This window comes from Syngnathus floridae, chromosome 4, assembly GCF_059516105.1.
Source record: "Syngnathus floridae isolate MCC-2025c chromosome 4, RoL_Sflo_1.0, whole genome shotgun sequence".
Classification (NCBI taxonomy): Eukaryota; Metazoa; Chordata; class Actinopteri; order Syngnathiformes; family Syngnathidae; genus Syngnathus; species Syngnathus floridae.
The window spans coordinates 18,043,111-18,063,490 of NC_142416.1; the positions used below are offsets into that span (position 1 = coordinate 18,043,111).

General features: G+C 44.3%; 3 protein-coding genes across 8 annotated transcripts in view; 2 read left to right on the top strand and 1 right to left on the bottom strand.

Annotated features, from left to right (window-relative positions):
* LOC148399647 (zinc finger protein GLIS2-like) overlaps nt 1-5,696 on the bottom strand; it is a 26,644-nt gene extending 20,948 nt beyond the window's left edge. The window contains exons 1-2 of one of the 2 annotated variants that reach the window (XM_088373973.1): nt 5,656-5,696; nt 2,390-2,649 (exon numbers count right to left, since the gene is read on the bottom strand). The gene's annotated coding sequence lies outside the window, so the exon portion shown is untranslated. The remainder of the gene's footprint in view (nt 1-2,389; nt 2,650-5,655) is intronic. The other variant, XM_088373974.1, reaches the window with a different exon arrangement.
* LOC148399649 (bromodomain-containing protein 4-like) overlaps nt 1-11,244 on the top strand; it is an 11,903-nt gene extending 659 nt beyond the window's left edge. The window contains exons 1-22 of one of the 4 annotated variants that reach the window (XM_088373960.1): nt 903-1,367; nt 1,469-1,589; nt 1,707-1,947; nt 2,029-2,121; nt 2,801-2,938; nt 3,138-3,270; nt 3,345-3,649; nt 4,197-4,568; nt 4,691-4,819; nt 4,988-5,212; nt 5,321-5,529; nt 5,852-5,952; nt 6,040-6,297; nt 6,399-6,494; nt 6,565-6,984; nt 7,069-7,647; nt 7,713-7,831; nt 7,913-8,027; nt 8,228-8,361; nt 8,453-8,643; nt 9,568-9,811; nt 9,900-11,244. In XM_088373960.1, the coding sequence (XP_088230086.1) occupies nt 1,819-1,947; nt 2,029-2,121; nt 2,801-2,938; nt 3,138-3,270; nt 3,345-3,649; nt 4,197-4,568; nt 4,691-4,819; nt 4,988-5,212; nt 5,321-5,529; nt 5,852-5,952; nt 6,040-6,297; nt 6,399-6,494; nt 6,565-6,984; nt 7,069-7,647; nt 7,713-7,831; nt 7,913-8,027; nt 8,228-8,361; nt 8,453-8,643; nt 9,568-9,811; nt 9,900-9,968 (4,059 nt within the window). In that variant the 5' untranslated portion in view covers nt 903-1,367; nt 1,469-1,589; nt 1,707-1,818 and the 3' untranslated portion in view covers nt 9,969-11,244. Of the gene's footprint in view, nt 1-902; nt 1,368-1,468; nt 1,590-1,706; nt 1,948-2,028; nt 2,122-2,800; nt 2,939-3,137; nt 3,271-3,344; nt 3,650-4,196; nt 4,569-4,690; nt 4,820-4,987; nt 5,213-5,320; nt 5,530-5,851; nt 5,953-6,039; nt 6,298-6,398; nt 6,495-6,564; nt 6,985-7,068; nt 7,648-7,712; nt 7,832-7,912; nt 8,028-8,227; nt 8,362-8,452; nt 8,644-9,567; nt 9,812-9,899 lie in introns of those variants that run through there. The other 3 variants (XM_088373959.1, XM_088373962.1, XM_088373961.1) reach the window with 3 other exon arrangements.
* A 2,235-nt stretch (nt 11,245-13,479) lies between these two features.
* lpar2b (lysophosphatidic acid receptor 2b) lies at nt 13,480-20,349 on the top strand. 2 transcript variants are annotated; one of them, XM_088372823.1, is made up of 5 exons: nt 13,480-13,835; nt 16,276-16,715; nt 17,226-17,687; nt 18,681-18,940; nt 19,959-20,349. In XM_088372823.1, exons 2-5 carry the CDS (start codon nt 16,460-16,462, stop codon nt 20,058-20,060), a joined length of 1,080 nt encoding a protein of 359 aa, XP_088228949.1. In that variant the 5' UTR covers nt 13,480-13,835; nt 16,276-16,459; the 3' UTR covers nt 20,061-20,349. The 2 variants fall into 2 exon arrangements, with proteins under 2 accessions (XP_088228949.1, XP_088228948.1); XM_088372822.1 differs by having other exon boundaries at nt 13,483-13,835; nt 17,193-17,687.
* The last annotated feature ends 31 nt before the right edge of the window (nt 20,350-20,380 follow it).

Below are 20,380 nucleotides of genomic sequence, written 5' to 3' on the forward strand. Positions count from 1 at the left end.
TGCGAAGTTGACACTTACTGGTGAAACATGGCGACGTGCTAGTCATGGAAGGTTAGCTAAAACAGCGTGTAGCAGCTAGCACGATCCCTTTTCGGGTGGGGGGCACATGAATGCTGTCTTGCTTTTTTTTTTTTTTTAACCTCCTGGTAGCTCTCAAGGAAACATAATATTGCGTTAATTCCCTAATATTCCCTTTAGTTGTTCTAAGACGTTAACGCTGCTGTCAAGAGCACAGTAGTTTAATTGCTAACAGTTCCTACGTAGGTAAAATTAGCTTCGCTTCGATGCTCTTTGATAAACATCATAAAGGTTGTTGAATACTGAAATATATGTGCCTTTCAGTTGAATGGAAAATACTATTTTACGACTGAAATAATTGTCTGCCAGCCTGCATCGACGATGTAATCATGCGGTGCTATTGTAACTAAAGGACAAAATGGGTGAGCTCTGACGTCATGTTATACAAAACAAACCAAGGATTTATCAAATATTGGGATTCCAAGGAGAGAAAACTTCACCTCATGCTGACAGAAAAGTCAAAATAATACACATTGTGACATCACTAACACAGTACCCCTCGCCTCTGTATAATTTTATTGATTTTTTTGGGGGCGAAGGCAAAAAGTTAGGTGAAATTATGCAGTTTTGAAAATGATCCACGCTATATCTACTCTCAAGATTGGAAATATGTACGATGAACCTTTGCTATTAGTGGAGTTAGTGATCAAGCCCCACTATTGAGACGCGTCTGTGATTACGAGCTATATAAATAAACTTGACTTGAAGCTATTACAGATGGAGGAAAACTTTCAAGTCTCCTTTCCCTAGTGAAAAAGGCATGTATGACGTCACTCATGTTGACAACACGCCATGTGAATTAAGGTAGTGGTTTTAAATTTGTCATTTCAAACTCACTTATATCATTTATAGACACAGGTCATCATTTCGCCAGCTCTTGTCTCAAGACAACTTCGCAAACGGCTCTTAATGTTTAGTCGGGCGCTTAATGTACCGTACATTTGTAGCCACCACTGCCGATAGCAATCAGGATCTTTCTCCGCATCAACCTGACAAGTTTACCACCCTGATTTTCTGGTGTCAATCCCACAAGGAGCCTCGCTTGCCTTCTGGACCTCAACTGGAATATTCTGTCATGCTGCTGTTTGCCGTCAAGTCGATTGCCAACGCTATATACTCTGGTGCTTTATTCAGATGGAGCAGGGTGGATTCTGAGGACCTTACAGAAAGAGTACTAGTGACTAGCTTTAGTTATGCTCGACATTTAGATTAAGGAACAGGTGATTGGCTGTGTATTTTCAGTCCTGTCATAAAAATGTACAATACAAAACAACAAAATGACCAGGCAGGTGAGTTTATCGTACTGAAATGCACTTGTGACTTCTCCCCCTTCCGCTACAATTAACAGCTATTTTATTTTTTTACTTGTTTCCCTTTGCTCTTCTGTCAGGGTGACGTGCAGTTCTCACTCACCGTGTTGCGGTTTGCACCCCCCAGAGAGCGTCGCTGCCCCCCTTGTCGACCACACTATGAACGACTGAGCAATTTAACGAGGAGACGGCAACAAACATGTAAGTCTCTTAAAACATTGACATAGCGTTTACTGAAGTCATTGTGAGTGTCTGCGTGATATGAAATGGAAAAATGAGAGAGGGACTACTTGAACCTCTTAACTGCTGTCGGAACAGAGAGTCCAGCGAGGAGTGGAATGGCCTGAGGGGGAACCCCTCGGTCCCGCCTGCCCCTGCCAGGTCCAATCCGCCTAAACTGACTGCTCGGCCGCTACCGACCACCACTGCGATGGGGGACGGACTGGAGCCAGGCAGCAGCCACAACCCTCCTTCGGCCCCGCAGCCTCACATCCTGAACCCTGCACCTTCTAAAATAGGAAATTCCACCAGACCCAAACGACAGACCAATCAGCTCCAGGTGTGTAAGAGCGACAGAGCCGTTATTGATCAGACAGCGAGGAGTCTGCGACAACTGAGTGCGCTTCTTTTCTCTTTTCAGTACCTGCTCAAAGTGGTACTGAAGACATTATGGAAGCACCAGTTTGCGTGGCCCTTTCATGCTCCCGTGGATGTCGTCAAACTCAACTTACCCGTGAGTTGCACGTTTTTCTTGATGAAGCCATGTACTTCCAAATAGGCGGGTGTTAAAAGTACAATGGGACACAAAACATTCCGGTTGATCAGATTGGACAAGCGTTTCAAAACTTATTTTGCCCATCAGAAATATTTTTAATTAATCCTAGAGTCAGACTGTCACCATATAACTGTTCTTATGACATGTTTTGTTTTTTTCTTTCCTGGTTTTCAATTACAAGTGTAATTAGAAGTGCTGGGCGATTTCAAAATGGAAATGTACTCACCATTTGATGAATGGTGTACACTGGTGATTGCTAAAAGTGCCACTGCAAGATCTTAGTGTTAAAAAGCATCCGTGTTTCCCACGACGCAATCAGGTCCTATCCAGTTTGTGCTTGACATCACACTTTTACTTCCTTTTTGACATCGGTACCAATCTTCTGTGGTGTCATGAGGAGAAACACAAATCAGCTCTTGTATGACGTCACGCTGATGTGTCACTGGTGACACCACCACAAGCGGTCATTCAATTGAAGACCGTGACCTAGAAAGATGAGAATCGAACTGAACTCAAGTCTTCCTATGGGATATCCAGTGAATTAAGATCAAATTCCACCAAGCACATTGTGTTATTCGTAGCCGGCCAGAAGACGAGAGAGCCTTTACAGTCTTCTTCCTTTGTCCCATGGTTGTAGGACTACAATAAAATCATCAAAACCCCGATGGACATGGGTACAATAAGAAAGCGCCTGGAGAACCACTACTACAAAAACGCCCAGGAGTGTATTCATGACTTCAATACCATGTTCACCAATTGCTACATCTACAACAAGGTCAGTCTCTCGGGACAGTTTGTTATAAAGTTAGGGGTGTAACCATTTATCGATAAGTTAACACATGGAGCTCAAGGATAAAATCATCAATGGTAAAGAACAATTTATGAGCGTTAAAGAGAAACTCAAGAATGGAGATGAATTCAGGGGGGTCGAGAATATCTTGGAATAAGGTAACAGTGTGCATTGCTTCACGCAGCCCAACGATGACATCGTGTTGATGGCAAAGGCCTTGGAGAAGCTCTTCCTCCAGAAGATCACACAGATGCCACAGGAAGAGACGGAAATCGCCGTGGTCGCCAAGGGACGCCGCGGCATCAAGCGAGAGCCTGGTAGGGTCGTAGCCGCCGGACTCGATCTTAACCTGGGATCTTCTCGTCATTACTCATTTGTATCTTGATTTCAGCTCCCATCAGCATGTCCGAATCAAGCCAAGAACTATCCTCCCCATCCAGCACCCCACACACGCGAGGCTTCTCGTCCCCTTCCAGCCTCCCGCAAACCCACGCGTCGTCAACCCCGCCTGTGCTGGCCCAGCCCCCACGTGTGCCTCCTACACCCGCAGCCCACGCCCCCCATCTAGGACCGCCGTACCCACTCTCAGGCATCCTGCCCCAGGGCATGACCGCTGTGGCCCCTCCAGCCTCTGCCGCCGTGCACCCGGGCCTCCATCCTAGCCCGGTGATGCAGAGCACTCCCGCTCTCATCAAGGTACCTTACCAGAGCAATATGGCCTTAAAATAAATATGATATACCGTATTTTCCGCACCATAAGGCGCTTCGAGTTAAAAAGGCGCACACTCATTTCCGGGGACTTTTCTGTACGTAATCCACACATATGAACGGACAGCATTATAGGACGCATGCATGCCATGACTTACGGTAAAATAAAAATATTTCAACAGTGAAAAGTTAACATTTTGTCTATCGTGAATTTGATGATTTCTTTTTTTTCTCATGTGTAATTAACACCTTTAAAAGTGCATTTTGTCATTCGCACTCAACTGCAAATTATGTCACATGCTCAGGGCTCAGGTAACAGCCAGTCAAGATTATGATTATTAAAATACTTTTTCAATAATTTGATCATGGCTCAGTTGTCGAATAATTGTTGCACCCACTTCACATATTAAATGTGCTTTTCAAGTCTTTTTTTTTTTTAATGTTCCTATCGTTCTAGTTAACAGTATACAGGGTCAGTAAAAAGCTGACATGTCATTTTGTTTGCGTCCTTTGACATCTTGTGATGATCCAACAGCAACGGAAGAGCCAGAAGAGGAAAGCGGACACCACAACGCCTACAGCCAACGACCAGCTCAGCGAATCATCTCCCGTCTTGGCGGAGACTCGACCGCGTCGCGAGACCGTTCGCCCATCAAAGCAACCCAAGAGAGATCCGTCGCAGCCTGACTCCCAGCACCAGCTGGTTGGTGGTTTGGAGACAGGAGGCATGTTGACGCCCAAACGTCAAGATCAGATGCATTCCTGCTCCATCCTGGTCAAAGAGATGCTGTCCAAGAAGCACTTTGCCTACGCTTGGCCCTTTCACCTCCCCGTTGATGCTAAAGCTCTTGGCCTTCATGACTATCATGACATCATCAAGCATCCCATGGACTTAAGCACCATTAAGGTAATTTGTGAGAAGAATTTGCTCTCCCCTAAAAATGATTTGTCAGCGCCATTTTGTACTGTCTTGCATCTGCAGCTTCCCAACTAATTGTCCTTTAAACGATATTTTTTTGCCTCATTTAGAAAAAGCTGGACAACCGACAATACAGAGACCCCCGAGAGTTTGCAGCAGATGTTCGATTGATGTTCTCCAACTGTTACAAATATAACCCGCCGGGCCACGATGTGGTGGCAATGGCACGCAAACTACAGGTGTGTGTTTTGTCCTTTGCTTAGTCTCAAAATAGACGTCTCTCTGAGTACTAAATTGGAGTAAGCCCAAGTGTTGATCAAAACGAGCAACAGCTTCTATTCCCAAAAAGTAACTTCACATGTCGAATTTGTGAATTGACTCAATGCTTATTGGGCACCTCCTCACAGGATGTTTTTGAGATGCGTTTTGCCAAGATGCCTGACGAGCCCGAGGAGGCGACCCCGGTTCCCACGCCATCATCTGTCCTTCACCCTGCGCCATCCACTCGCCAAGCGCCACCACCCCAACCCCTTGTCTCAGAAGACAGCAGTTCCAGTGTTTCTGAATCCGAGTCCTCAGCGGGAGACTCTGATCAAGAGAGGCAGCAGCGATTGGCTGTCTTACAGGAACAGGTTAAAGCAGTGTTGTTGTTTTTTTGGGGGTTAGAGAAACCATTTTAGGATTGGGTTTGTGAGGCTGTGATTTTTTTTCCCAACCACATTTCATTGTGTTTTCTGCAGCTGAAAGCCGTACACGAGCAACTGGCCGCGCTCTCTCAGCCTCAGGTCTGCAAGCCCAAAAAGAAAGAGAGGGAGAAAAAGGAGAAGGAAAAGCACAAGAAGAAAATGGGAGCGGAGGAACTCGCCGAGCCTGCCATGCTTCACGTTTCCAAGAAGAGCAAAAACAGCAAAGAGTCGCTCATTTCCAAGAAGGAGAGGAAGAAGCCTGGGTCGGTAGTTTTGACAGCACGGTGGATAGCAGTCAGTTTTGATTATTTAAAATCGGAGTGATCAGCAAATTACAGAATTGACTGGAAATGGCATAAGAAATGTATAAACGGTTTCTTTTTCCCTACCATACTTTGGCCACAATTTATTTTGGTTGGCTTGACTCCCTTCCTTTCTTTTTTTTTGGCGTTTACCATATTTATAGAAAATAGCCAGCCTTGTCGTATTACATATTGTGACTTATTCCTTTATGACACGCTTATGAACACATTTCAAAGGGAAATGATGCATTGTCTAATCATCTGATGCGTTTATGAATTGCAGTAAGAAAGAAGGCATCAAAAACAGTCGTCCCGCTGTGGCCCCTCAGAGTGCCCCGACGCCTCTCGTCCCGTCAGCCTCCCTCGAAGCAGAAGATGACATGGGTATGCATGCGAGCTCGGAAATTGTCGTTGAACGAAGCGGATGAATCTGTGGAAATTGACTACAAAAAAGCTCCGTGCCCTCACCAGACTTGTTCGGGAGCGCGCCAGCTGTCGGAGGCAAACCCATGTCGTACGAAGAGAAGCGCCAGCTGAGTCTCGACATCAACAAGTTGCCCGGCGACAAGCTGGGCAGAGTTGTGCACATCATCCAGACACGAGAGCCCTCCATGAAAAACTCCAACCCGGACGAGATCGAGATCGACTTTGAGACGCTGAAGCCCTCCACGCTCCGGGAGCTGGAAAAATACGTATCGAGCTGCCTCAAGAGGAAAAAGAAGTCCTCAGGTACTTTTTTTTTTTTTTTTTTTTTTTTTTTTTTTAATAAATGAAATGATTGCTCTTGAACGATGCAGTCCCAAACTTTGAAAATGTTTGGTATGCTGTAGAAAAGCCCCTGGAAATGACAAACGTCACAAAGTTGAAGACGGGATCTTCATCTTCGGGCACCAGTGACTCCTCTGATAGTGAAGACTCTGACAATGGTACCAAAATAAATACAAACCAGTTTTATTCTTTTGTTGAAATGCTTTTAAATAGACTATTTCTGTTTAGCGGGGCTGGTTCCCAAGCAGCAGAAGACGCTGTCCAACAAGGACACCAAGAGGACGCAGCAGCAGCGGCAGCCCATCACCACCGTTACCGGCCCCTGCACGCCACAGCCTCAAATGGTCCAATCCAAATTCCCATACGTCGCTCCGCCCCCTGTCCCTGTGTCGGTCCCCGTTCCCGTCCCTGCCCCCACCGCCCCTGTCCCTGCTTTGGAATCTTCCCAGCTGTTAAGCGCCGCGTTTGACCCCTTGACCCACTTTATGAACCCTCACCTAACTCAGCCCAACTGCGAGCCTGGCCCAGTCATCACAGCTGTTTGTCCGCCGCTCACATCTGGCCTCCTCAACACCACCGCGCCTGTTGGACCCGCACCTCCTGAGACGCACCTCTTCCTGAACCAACGTCCCATCACACCCTCACCAGGTCAGTGCCATTTTGCAGTTAGGGGTGCGATGAACGGACGGATGAATAAATACACGTTCTCCTTATTCTTTTCTTTATTCCCAGCCATCCATAGCGCACTTCCCCAGCAGCCAGCACGACCGAGCAGCCACGCAGCACCGCTTCCTCCCAAGAACTCTCATCCGCCTCCCTCCTCGCTCCTCTCTCTCCCCACGCCGTCACCTCAGCTTCAGAGCTCGCTTTCCGCCCCCCTTCCCCCCCAGCCCGCTTCACGGCCCCGCGTACCTTCGCCGCCATCGCACGGCATCCTGGGCACGCTCTCCGCTCAGCCACCCCAGGCCCTACTGGAAGACGACGAGGAAGCCGCACCCACCAGCGCCGATACGCCGTCCCTCAGCCAAGTGCAAAGCTTCCTGCAGTCTTTTCAACCGCGGACGTCCGGCCTGGTTCAACCGCTGCAGTCGTCGGCTCAGCTGGGACCATCCATGCAAGCCGCCATGACCTCCGCCCCCACGACCATGCATCGTCACGCCACGGCCCACGGCCACACGCAGCAGCCCTACCCGCACGCTCTGGCCGCAGCGGTGCAGCAGCATAAGGGGGTGAGCCTTCAGCAGAAGCTACAACAACTGCAGCAGCAGCAGCAACCCTCGCCACGCTTCAAGGCCGAACAGTTCTCGACTGGTAAGACGGACAGTAGCTTTAATTCCCATTCAGTCAGTATTCAGTTGAATTCACATTGTCAATAGCGGCTGCTCTTGCAGGTTGCCTGCGGCGTGACAGTCCCTCTCCACTCATGATGCACTGCCCCTTGATGCCTCAGTTCCAGACGACAGGACAACAGTCCCCCTCACAAATCGAGAAAAACGTCCGTCATTGTTTCACTGGCCCTTAAAACGCGTTACGACTAAGCTTACTGTGTGTGCGATTTTTTTTTTGTCTTATTTAGGACCAGAGTTCCGACTTGGTGAAAGAGGAGAAACCGCCCCCCTCGCCAGTGCTAACTCCTCCCCCGTTCAGCCCCGCCATGCGCCTTGACTCACAAAAACACGACAGCAAAAATAGTAAGTGCAGCACTTTCGATTTTAAGTGTCGAGTTTTTGTCGAAATGATTCTTCCCTCCAATTCTCAATCTCATAGCCTGTTTTCGGAAATCCCATAATACGCATGCATGTTTTTGCTCATGATAGTTTCTCTACGAAAACATTTGATTGAATATTAATCACATCTTTGCTTGTTGTTTTTTCTCATTTGTCTCTGTAAGGATTAGAAAGCAAGTCATTGGATGCTTCTCGTCCCAGTTCCCGCCTCCCAGACTCCCTGGTGCAAGCCTGCCCTCAGCAGGACACCAAAGTCAAGCAAGAGCCCAAAACGCCCACAGCGTCCAAGAGGACGCCGGTATGTCCGGCAGCACGATGAATGCACTTTTTTTTAATGAATATTTTAATTCATATACGAACTAATATCTTTAAAAATATATCTATTCCAGGATGTGAAGTTAAAGAACATGGGCTCCTGGGCCAGTTTCTCCCAGAGGTCTCAGTCAACGCCGGCGTCAGCCGTCCGCTCGTCCAGCGACAGTTTTGAGCAGTTTCGACGGGCGGCCAGGGAGAAGGAGGAACGAGAGAGGCAACTGAAGGCTCAAGCGCAACAGGCCAGGAGGGAGCAGGAGAAACTGCGGTAGGTCACAGCATGTCACTGGAGATCAGTGGTGCCCAAAATATATTGAGCCAAGGCTCACATTTTTGAAGTGAAAAACCACATCGCTAAATAGCACCCTCTGTGAAAGTCAAGTAGACTAGCATGAGTTCCGTCCATCATAGTACGTCACGCAAAGATATATTATTTCTAGTAAATAAGTCATAGTTTTGGAACAAGTCACTTAAACTAGATAACCAGCAGATAGCACTTGGTAATCTCTTTCCTAAAAAGCAGGTAATGAAGAGTGTTTTTTTGTTTTTTTTAATAATGAGAAATTATTTTAAAAAGTGTCATTCATTTTGAATGACACTTTGTTCTAATTCTGAATTAAGAAACTGAGTTTGAAGATTTTTTTGTATTTGTAGCTTTCTCAAGCCCCCCGCCCCAAGACTGTCGAATTAAATGCGAATTTTAACCATTCGTAGTGAGGGCCCAATATTACTGATTTATTGATTACCAATATTTAATATTATATAAATCGATTTTAAAAGCCTCATTGAGTCAAATAATCTCTTTTTTTATTCTATTTATATTTTGAAGTCTTTATAATTTATAAATTACTTCAAATAAAATACAATTAAAATACAAAATTTGAATTGTTTTTTACTTTTATAATGAATTGGATTACAATGATATTCAATGCATTTTAAAATATTTTACAATTTACAAATTAAAAAACTAAACAAAAATTATGATGAATTAGATTACAATCAAAGTCAATACATTTGAAAATATTTTACAGTTTACAAATTTAATTAAAACCGAATAAATATATTTTCTGAAACTCATTTTAAGGCTAATGAATGCAACAAGTTTTATATCTTTTTTTACATAACGGAGTGGGTGCAATTTGGGGGGCTCACGTTGGTCACAGTTGCTCTAACTCATTGTGTTGTTCCACAGCCACGACGACGACAGCGTGGAGCATGCTCGCCGGGCGCAGGAAGACACCCGCCGACGGCAAGAGCAGCAGCCGTCGCCCCTCGCGCCCACGCCTCCGGCTTCCACCCCGCCTACTCACTCTCCGCAGCCTCCTCCCATCCCACCTCCGGCGCCCTCCCCGACTTCCTCGGCCGTGCAAAACGCCCTCGACCAGCAGAGGGAGATGGCGCGCCGTCGTGAGCAGGAGAGGCGGAGGAGGGAGGCGGTAAGTAACATTTATTCAAATATCGGAACAAATCAATCGTTGGGTTCTTCGGGGAACCTTCTAAGCCTTGATCTCTTCTCTTATGCAGATGGCTGACACCATTGACATTAACTTCCAGAGCGACTTGATGGCCATTTTTGAAGAGAATCTCTTCTGAGTGGAAAGAGCAGCGATGTGTGAGAAGGACCTACGCATGCACACACTGACGCCATGAGCTAATATACATGCCCCCCATTTCCACACGAACCTCCGTATATGGACTACATGGTACTTGTCCCCTATTTTACGCCATATTTTTTCCCCTCAGAACGCAGATACGTTTTGGTGTCTGACGTGATATGTATAGTTGGCTGAGAAAATGGAGTTCCCAAAAAAAAAAAAAAAAAAGTCCTTTAAAAGGCAAGCGTGATGGTCAAGGGTTAAGGAAATGATTTAAATCAAAGAAATAGAATGTTTTAAAAGGTGCACAGACTTTTGACGTTCCCTGCTCTTTTAATCGTGTTATTCCGAGATGGCCTCGAACTTGTTGGGCTGGTTTTCTCAGGACACAGCGGCACAGCCCCCCCCCTCACCCACAACCCCACCCAACAGACCCCCCAAAAGCCTCGAGTGTGTCCTCTCTGCCATAGCGCTCTGGCCTGTATTGTCTTTGACCACGCCCTACAAATTCTGACATATTATATCTAAATAGATACGTAAATATATATTCTATACAAAGACAAGGGAACGTAAAAGAACATAGAAGTTGGGTTTGTGTTTGCAGTGTGGGGGGGGCGGGGGTCCCGGGGCAATCTTGAGTGCTTTTATTTTGTAGAATTTTCTGTAAAGAGAAAAAATATATATGATGCCATTGCTAATTTTTTTTTTTTCCTCCCAGCCCAAACTGTTGAGTTCTGAAAGTACATTCACACTCTTTCACTTTTTAAGAAAGGTTTGATTTAATTTGATTTTTTTTCTGACCCCCCTCGTCCCCTTTTAGGAATCCAAATATTTGCGCAGCATTTTTTTGCTCGTCTTCTTGCACTTTTGCTCTTTTACACCCTCTTCGTTTTCTGTCACGCTAATGTCAAAGGCTTTTTAAGTCGTTTCACCCGCCTACTCATGCAACTCTTTGTGGGTTTTTATTTTTCTGAAGCGTTTCCATTGTGATTCGACTTTCCGGCCTGCACACTTATGAGTGTTTTCAACATTCTAACCAATTAATCCCGCCACCACCTCCACCTTTTCTTACTTGCTTGTTGTTGGACTTTTTTGTCAGTTCTTCCCTTCATATGCCTTTCCCTTCCCCCACCCCCAGTTGATTCATTTTATCCAGAACCATCTTGTTAGTATGTTGACAAGTGAGGCATTGACGTCAATAGATTAATCTTCAGTCTATGGACATTTTTTAAGAAAAGTATTAAAGTAATATTTTTAAAAAAAAAATAAAAAAATAGTGTTTGGGGTTTTTGTCATCTCTATTGGTTAAATAGTTACTGTGGTGATCGCCTCAATCCGGTGGGTGTGCCGTTGCGAAAAAGATTACGTTACATTGACCTGCTACATACAAATATTCTCTTTATTTATTATTGCTCAGCTGTGTCAACATTCATATTTATGGTGGGTTGTTTGATATTATCACATCTAATTGTAGTGGAAGCATAAAAGGAACACCAACCAGGTGCACACCATTATCTTCTCACAAAGTGGCACAGTAAATTTCGATTGAAGCATCCCTCTCACAATAATATTCACATTAATAACTTTATACTGTAGTGCACATTTTAGGCTACCAAAAAACATTTATTATGTATTTGATCTTTTTAGGCCATTAAAATCTATGGAGCGGATAATCGGCCCTTAAGTGTCGTCCTCCATTTAAATGTTCAGTATTCAACAAGAGTTTTTTTTAACCCCAAGTATTTTTTTTAGGGGAGGGGGGGTGGGCCAAGTGTGTTTTGAGTTCCAAGCATGGTCAAGGAATAAATTAAATAAGTATCTCACTGTTCAATCAACATCTCTCTGACAGTGTCAATCCAAAAGTGAAAATGTGTTTGTGATGGCAACCTATTTTGATACAGCTCTCGCGTTGGAATGCTCATCAACATTGCTCCATCAACCACACGAGGTCTGCATCCATTCAAGAGTCTCAGGATGTGTGTGATGTCATCTTGAAAGAGTGGAAAGTATGCGGGGGGTTTACACACAATCTGCTCGCAAGCGTTGCACTCTTCCCGGCGATGCCATTAGGAAGTGCTCGGAGGGGGGGGGTGCATCTAAGTCAATGATGAGGTCAATCAAGACCCTCCCTAAAATCTATTCCAGATGACAAAGGATTTCCGCATGTGATCCTCAAACTCACAACATATGAGTCACACATTGCTTAAGAGCACATAAAATAAAAATAATAAAACGAACACACACTCTCAAGTCATTTGGCTTTCATCGGACTCCTGCTGCTTCTCAATCTCCAAAAGTGCTCGAGTGGCAGTTTTAAACACACACCATTGTCTAAATTAATCCATGGTATCCTTTCAAGTGTCAATCTAATCTAAGGGTTACATATTTTTGCTTGGTAGAAGTCTACTTATATTACAAAATGAAGAAAGATCAGTTTTGTATTGCTCATTGCTGCTAGCTAGAGGACTGTGGAATGACTTCAACTCATGTTGAAACAATAGCATATTAAAGTTTCAAATGGAGCTCTTCTTTTTTTCAGCAATAACCAATCAGTCATTTTTAGTGCTCTCTCAAGTTCAATTTCCATCTCTATTGATGAGCCTCATCTGCCAAATGAAGGATACCAGTTAGGCATGAAGGCAGCCACTCTGCATCTTCTGTTGCCACGGCGACCGCCCAGAGAAACAAGTGTAAATACTTTAACGGCACCATTCTACACATGCCACGCATTGCGTCTGTCACATTTGGCACTTTTTTTGTAAACAGGAAGTCATAACTGCATTTTTCCTACTGACACCCACAACCCCCCCGTTTCTTCTCGCTCACTTCACATCTGTTGTGGTTCTGGTATTTCCTCTTCTTTTACCATCATTGTTGTCATGACAGTATTAGCCCTGACACGAACACTTTTTATTTTTTTAATTTTTATTAAAACAAACACTAGAAACTATTGTGTGGTTTCTGTCTCATATAACTATGCCTACTTTTATACCTCCCTGTGATTTGTGATTGGCTTAAACATGTTTAATTGTGTAGGTTGTAAAAAAAAAATATATACTATAGTCTATATATATATATATATATATATATATATATATATATATATATATATATATATATATATATATATATATATATATATATATATATATATATATATATATAGGTGGTTTGAAGTGGGCATTTCAAAGTGTACACTGGAGCATAATTTTTCAGATTTCAACCTTTTTTCCTATTTATTTATTTATTTATTTATTTATTTATTTATTTTACTAAAGCTATTTTTTTTATAATCAAGATTTGGCAAGGTTTTTCATAACATATTTGCACTTTGCATCGACTTCCATAATTCGCTTTAGTAGAGCCCGCCAACCACCAACTGTCACTCAATCCAAAGTCAACGTATCATTGGTGGTCGGCATCGCGCTCAGCCAATGAGGCGCCTTTTGTAGGCGGAGCTAGAGCACCGGCCAAGATCCATCCCCCTCTTGAAGGAGGCGAAGGAGGCGGGGGAAGCGGCCAGCGGTGGATCCTGCCGCGCCCTTTCCGCCCCTTACAGCCCAAAGTCAGTAAGCGCTGGCCCGGTGTGCAGGTAACGACAGGAGGGCCCATACAATTCCCGGAAGCAGGCAGACAGGTTGGCCCGAGGAAGTTTTGGAGTTTCTGCCAACAATTCAAAACCGAACCTCGCTTGAATTGGAACCACATTTGATTTTGTGTCGTATTTGCCGTCACATTTTTTGTGGGTCGTCGCAGCTTCTTCTTTGCGGGAGGTGACCCTGCAGGTACTTCCAGGTACTTTGTTTGCTAGCTCGACGTCTTCTGTGGATTTACTCGAAGATTGAGCAGAAAGGAGCCAACAAAGGTGAGTATCTTTTATTTTTTTATTTTGTGTGTGTTATAAATGAACATTTTAGGGTGAAACTGTGGTTTTATTGCCTTTTACGGTAAGGCGCACTTTCATTTTGTCGCACGTGATTATCGATTTTTTTTTTTTTAAAGACTCCAATGTGCCTTGAAAAGGACACAGGTTGTTGTTTTGAGCCTCGGTTCACAAGCAAGTAGGCTGTAGCATCAATAACTAATTTTAAACCAAGGCCAATTATTATATAGATAGACATACTGCTTGTAGATTTGACCCTGAATAGCAGAAGACTATTGCTAAGATGCAAAAACAGTATTCGTTTTAAAAGAGGATAAAGAATCTATGCCAGGCAATATTGTTTTATGATTTATCACTGTGGTTTTTCTACACAGTTTGTGATTCATTTCATTTGTAACCCCAGATTCTACATTGGTTAGCCCACCTATGGTGTTGTTTTGGGGGATTTTTCACAAAGTTAAGGGGTTAATTTGAATACGCAACTCGGGTGGGCTCTTTGCACATCTGTGGTAGATAATCTGGTTTGCCCACTTCTTTATTTTAGAGGAAGCAATATATATTTTCAAAAAAGGTAGTATGTTTTCAGGATCCAACCCCGATTCCTTTATTATTTTATCATTATTTAAAGGAAAAAAACTTGGATAATTTCAAGATAATATTTTATGATCAACACACAAAAAAAAAAATCAGATCCAAGAAGACTTGTGGCTTCGTTTTATAGACACCTAACTGCTGAAATGCAATGCAAATATGACAATGAAATTTGCTATCCTTTCAAACCATAGCAATTAAATTGTTTTATTGCATCATGTTTTTGCCAAGAATATTCTTTGCATTGTTTTGGAGATGACTGAAGACTCAAAAAATGTTTTGCAATATCCTTGTGTAACTTTTTTTTCCAGCACAGTTGAATTGGATTAAGTATATACATAAAGTTATACTCAGCTAAGGTTCTAGTCCACACAAATTGGTGATCACACCCATGGAGGGATGCGAAATCATCCGATCCACATGTTTGCTTTGTGGACTTCCCAAGTTAGATTTGCTTTCCTCAAATCTCTCTCTTGAAAAGTTCTCCCATTCAACCCACGGCATTGGTGTCCATCCGACTTGCCCGTGGCATGTGGCTGCATGTGTTGGGGTGAGTCAGTCATACAGATGTTACTTGCTCAAGGTAGGAGCTTCCTGCCACTTTATCTGCACAAACCCAACCAGAAGATGAAAAAAAAAAATCAATTGGATGTAAATTTCCTGCTGAAAAGAAATTGTTGGCTCACGCAATACTTACACCCCCCTTTCTAAGAATGGTGGGAGGAAGAGGCGACTCGGGCGTGGCTGCCCTGCTAATGACTGGTTAGCGACGAAACTGCTGTTTACTGTCGACGCGCGTTCCCTGCAAAAAACACTAAGTCATGTGTCAGGCCACAGAAGTGGTGCAATAAATTTGGACGCCAGCATTGTTTCACGCTGGAGGAACACTCTTCAGATGTTTGCTCTCGTGTCAGCAGATTAGGCCAAATTGCTGCATAACAGCAGTCGCCATAGCTGGCCAGTTCAACGGCTGCAAAGCGCAACTTTACGGTTTAGTTGACCATTTCCATAAACCTGTGAACTTCAGTGCAGAAATATTTTATTTCTTTTGAAACACTATTCTGCTGAACTCAACTCGACCTGGCTACTTTTGACAGTGACAGTGGTATGTTTGCCTCATGACAAGATGCTGGTGAAAATATTCCCTGCTTTACAGATTTTCATTCCAAGATTTACAGAAAAGAATCCAGACTGTGTTGAGCTAGCACAAAAAAAACGTTGTACAATATGATTGCTGTTTTGTTAACATTGATTCAAAAGTGAGCTAGATGATTCTTGACAAGGATTCTGAATTGTGACCATCACCAAATTAGTTTTTACCAGCATGTTGGAAAGCTTTTGACTTTCTTCACATTCTTTCTTAACTCAACACATTTGTGGCCCTGAACGTCCCCTCCTGCTCTACATTTGTATTTTTTTAATTTGGCATCTTCCTCTGCGGAACTCTCAATTGGCCAGTGGGCTACTGAGGTGTGTGAGAAAATGTTTGGATTAAGATTGTGTTACATAGCTGCAAGGTGTTGTGGAGAAACAGCAAAATGGCGTCAGTGTGAGGGAGTGATGGTGACCCGAGAGAAAGCGTTTCACTGGAAAGGGAGGTTTGACTTTAAAGTTTGTACTGGTCGTTAAATGTTTTTGAAATAAAACCCCAAAGGGAACAAAATCTTTTCTGATAGACAAGTCCATCTCTGATTCCGTCAAGAGAAATTTTGAATTCCCCTCCTCAAAAAATGCCAAATAACTACAATAAAGCAAAACCATTTTTTTGGAACTCATTTATAATTGTGTGTGTGTGTGTGTTCACATGTTCACGTGTGTGTGTGTCCCACAGACGAGCATCGTCATCCGTGCAGCTGACGTCATGCAGCCCTCCAGGTCATCAGAGAGAGGGCCAGTTTGAAAGGCGACCTCGTGTCATCGGTCTGACCCCCCCTCCCCCCCTCATGTCAATTTGAACGGCCTCAGCATCTCACCTCTCTCCTCTGAGCCCCGCCTCCACCAACCTTCTCGCCGCCATGGATATTCTAACGGACGACACAGAGGGATGCTACTTGAACCGCAGCGTCAAATTTTTCTACGAAAAAAGCGGCAAGAACATCAGCGACCACTGGCGCCGTCGTGACTATGTGATCGTCTCGCTGGGCATGACTGTTTGTTTCATTGTCATCTTGTCCAACCTGATGGTCATTGGGGCCATTTTAAAAAACAGACGCTTCCATTTCCCCATCTATTATTTATTGGGGAACCTGGCTTTTGCGGACCTCTTCTCAGGTACGTCGACTGTTACACGGTGATGGACAACTAATTTTTTTGATTGACCACGAGGACAGTTAACAAAGTAAAATATCCGAATGTTCCGAACTTGTGGTTCAACGCTTATTCTGTGTCGTTCAGAATGTTACCTGCTGCAGGCATGGGCGGTGCTAGGATTTTTTTTTCCCTCTTGGTGGGGGGTTCGGGTCAATTTTTTATTTTTTATGGGTCAAAAAAAGAAAATTGACAAGCCCAAACATTTCTTCCAAATTAATTCATTCGCTACATTTTCGTCACGGGGGCCAGGTGGAAAAGTGGAAAAGAATTACTCGGAAATAATTGAAACATACAATCAATCTTCTGACCTGGCATCACCAGGGGTTGGAAAATATTACCCTCGCAGATTCTTTCAGCAAAGCATATTTTCTCGCTCTGCCAGTGAGCTCTCGGCCAATAATGCTCTTTTTTTTTTTTTCTATCTACCTTCTTTCACAGGTGTCTCCTACCTCCATTTGATGTTTCACACAGGTCCATGGACTATCAAGTTGTCCAAGTACCGATGGTTCGTGCGTCAAGGCCTGATCGACACCAGCCTGACGGCATCGGTCCTCAACCTCCTGGCCGTGGCGGTGGAGCGTCACCAGACCATCTTCAACATGCAGCTCCACAGCAAGATGAGCACCCGGCGGGTCTTTGTGATCATGATCTTCATCTGGCTGGTGGCCATTGTCATGGGCCTGGTGCCCACCATGGGATGGCACTGCCTATGTGATCTGGACAAGTGTTCCACCATGGCGCCGCTCTACAGCCGCAGCTACTTGGTGTTCTGGGCGCTCCTCAACCTGCTCACCTTCTCCATCATGGTAGCTGTCTACACTCGCATCTTCTTGTACGTGAGGCACAAGAGCAAGCAGATGTCGCAGCACACCACCCAGATGAGACATCGAGAGACGGTGCTCAACCTGATGAAGACTGTCTCCATGATCTTAGGTGAGGCGACAGCGCGGCACATCTTTGCACATGCATCTTCATTCTTCTCCTTGGAAAAAAAAAAAAAAAAGAACTGCACATTGAATATTGTAGAGAAAAATTGAATTTCTCCAAAACATAACATGCCTGCGCTTGGTACGCCTGCACTCGTTCATCGAGACTCGCCTGGCACAGGCACGCGTGTTTTCACTCCACAACTCTCTTTGCGTTCCGGAGAACAATCCTGAAGTACCTCCTGCTCCTTTCACCGTGTCCGAGCCCCCCCACCCCCCTGGTTTTGCCTTTCCAACATGACAATAAATTCCTCAAGTTGCTTAAAGTCCCCTTCGTCTTTTCTGCCGTCGCTTAGCAGCGAGCGCCTGCCACCTCTGGCATGTAAGGGAGGCCGGCAATACCCTGGCGTGCCTTGACAGGGAGATGCATACTTGACTTAGTAAGACGGGATGACGTGTCAGTTAGTGTGTGTGTTTGCGTGTTTCAGGCCGCGACCGTTTCAACGTTTACACATGGCGTGTGTGACACGCAAAGTAATCCTTGGCCTCATGCAAATTGCTCACAACACACTTTAAACTGTGTTATCAATTGGCTGAAAGGATTTGTCCGCTTCCCAATCAAATGTCATGATAAGGAACTGGGATTATGCAAACTAAACTGTGTGGGTCTGCTCGCCTGTGTGCATGGCTGTGTGTGTGTGCGTGTGTGAGATCAATTTACGGTACATTCCCATTCTCCCTCAAGGACCTCCTGCTTCGGACATTCTTCAGCGCATTCATCTGTTGTCTTTGCACTATTGTATATTTTATTCCTTTCAGTTGTCTCCAGCAAGATGAGTTTTTGTTGCTTTGTTAACCCAAAATTCCAGGACGCTGGTGTAAATTTTGTAAAATGAAAAAAAAAAAAGATGTAGAAATCAACATGTAACATATTTCATTATTCGAATTTAAAGTCTTGCATAATTAGTCAGATCAAATATCCCTCTGTCGCCCTCTACAGGCTGGTTTGTGATCTGCTGGACTCCAGGCTTGGTGGTGCTGCTGCTGGACGGCCTGGGCTGTGACGAGTGCAAAGTGCTCCGCTACGAGAAGTACTGCCTGGTGCTGGCCGAGTGCAACTCGCTGGTCAACCCCATCATCTACTCCTTCAGGGACAAAGACATGCGGAGGACCTTCAAGGAGATCCTCTGCTGCCTGTGCCGGCGCAGCGGCGACAAGCCCAGCTCGTCTGGCGTGAACTTTAACACCCTGGACCACGAGGTACTATCTGAGAGCAACGGAACCGAAGTCACGAGACTTAAACCAAACAACCACTAGTGCGCGCCGTTCCCGAACCACCCAAAAGGTCCTCGTTATTCACTCTTCACGGAGTTGCTCGCTGTTTCCTTCTGGAAGAAGAGCGGAGAGAGGCGCGTAGTGCATTTTAAGCTGCAAAAAATATTGGTGGTGTTTTTAACTTTTTTTCAATTAGCATTTCTGTTGCCGTGATTGGTCGCTACATTGTCCAATCAGCTTGCGGTATTCTACTCGATCGCCCGTCCTTTCCCAGGTGGATCATAGCATGGGCACGGGAATAACGCGCTAACTCCACACAGGAAGGCCGAGAAAAAAAAGATGCGATTGTCTTATTATAGCTTTGCCTTGAGTTTTTGTGTGCTTTTGTTAAGCCAAACTTTTTTTTTTTTGTACAGTTGGTGGACTCTTGGGATGTTTCAATGGGTTCAAAATCTGAACAACTTTTGCTAATGTAACAACTTATACAGCTTGAATGAAAATGTCTATCCTCATTATCTGCCCATCAGTTTACTTTTTTTATTTGCCAGCCATTTAAATAATAAATACACAAACCAGCAGCATATGCCAGACATGTGATGCTTAACAAGTAACTGTCATCTAAATCCAATCTCAGCTCTGTGGTACACAGATGGTGTCCTTCCTCTGAAGTCAGGTACTAAAACTGCATATTTTACCAGCAGCTAGCGGGAAAAGACTTTTGTTAAAAGCCAATTTCTGCCTTCGGACGTTAAATTGGCAGAAAAGTAGAATATCCGTAAGTACACTCTCTGTGCCCATCCCATTTTGGTTGCATTTTATACAGAAGATCAACATTTGAAAAAAAATTGTCTTTTAGTGGGATCATCTTCACGTTTTCCGCACTTTGTCTTGCTTAACTAACTTGTTTTCCTCTGCTTCTTTGTTTTCCCCCCCTGACCTGGTGTCCTCTCCTTCCTGCTCCACGCTATCACCTCTTCCTCCCCTTTATTACCCCTTCCTGTAGAACTCCAAGTCTCGCGACATGGAGCTGATGGAGAAGAGTAACGGAGCGCCGCTCATCAGCAAACACACGGACATGACGCCGCCTTCGGAGCGTTGGAGTTAAAACATAAACACGCACACTCGTCCTATAGAAGGAAGACGTCGTCATAACTTGTGCGTGGCTGGGGCCTCATTTCCTTTTTTATGGCCTGCAACCAAGTGTGTGTGCAAGCCTTTTTTTTTCTTTTTTTTGTTCCTTTGTTTTTGTCACGCTTGTGAAGCTCCTCAGCAAGTTTTTCTCAGCTTCTGAGTGGAGGACAGCAACTCAATTTGAGCAATTTTTTTTTTATGCAGTCTACCATCTCAAAATGTATATTTGCAATGAAAAATGAAAGTGGTACCTCAAAATTCAAGCACTTGTGGTTTATTAGCTAAACAAGTTAG

Bases quoted from the DNA above. Each gene is read 5' to 3' on its own strand.
- lpar2b (XM_088372822.1), top strand. From the start codon at position 16,460: ATGGATATTCTAACGGACGACACAGAGGGATGCTACTTGAACCGCAGC. The intron at 17,688-18,680 runs GTGAGGCGACAG...CGCCCTCTACAG, and splicing joins GACTGTCTCCATGATCTTAG to GCTGGTTTGTGATCTGCTGG. The intron at 18,941-19,958 runs GTACTATCTGAG...CCCTTCCTGTAG, and splicing joins TTAACACCCTGGACCACGAG to AACTCCAAGTCTCGCGACAT.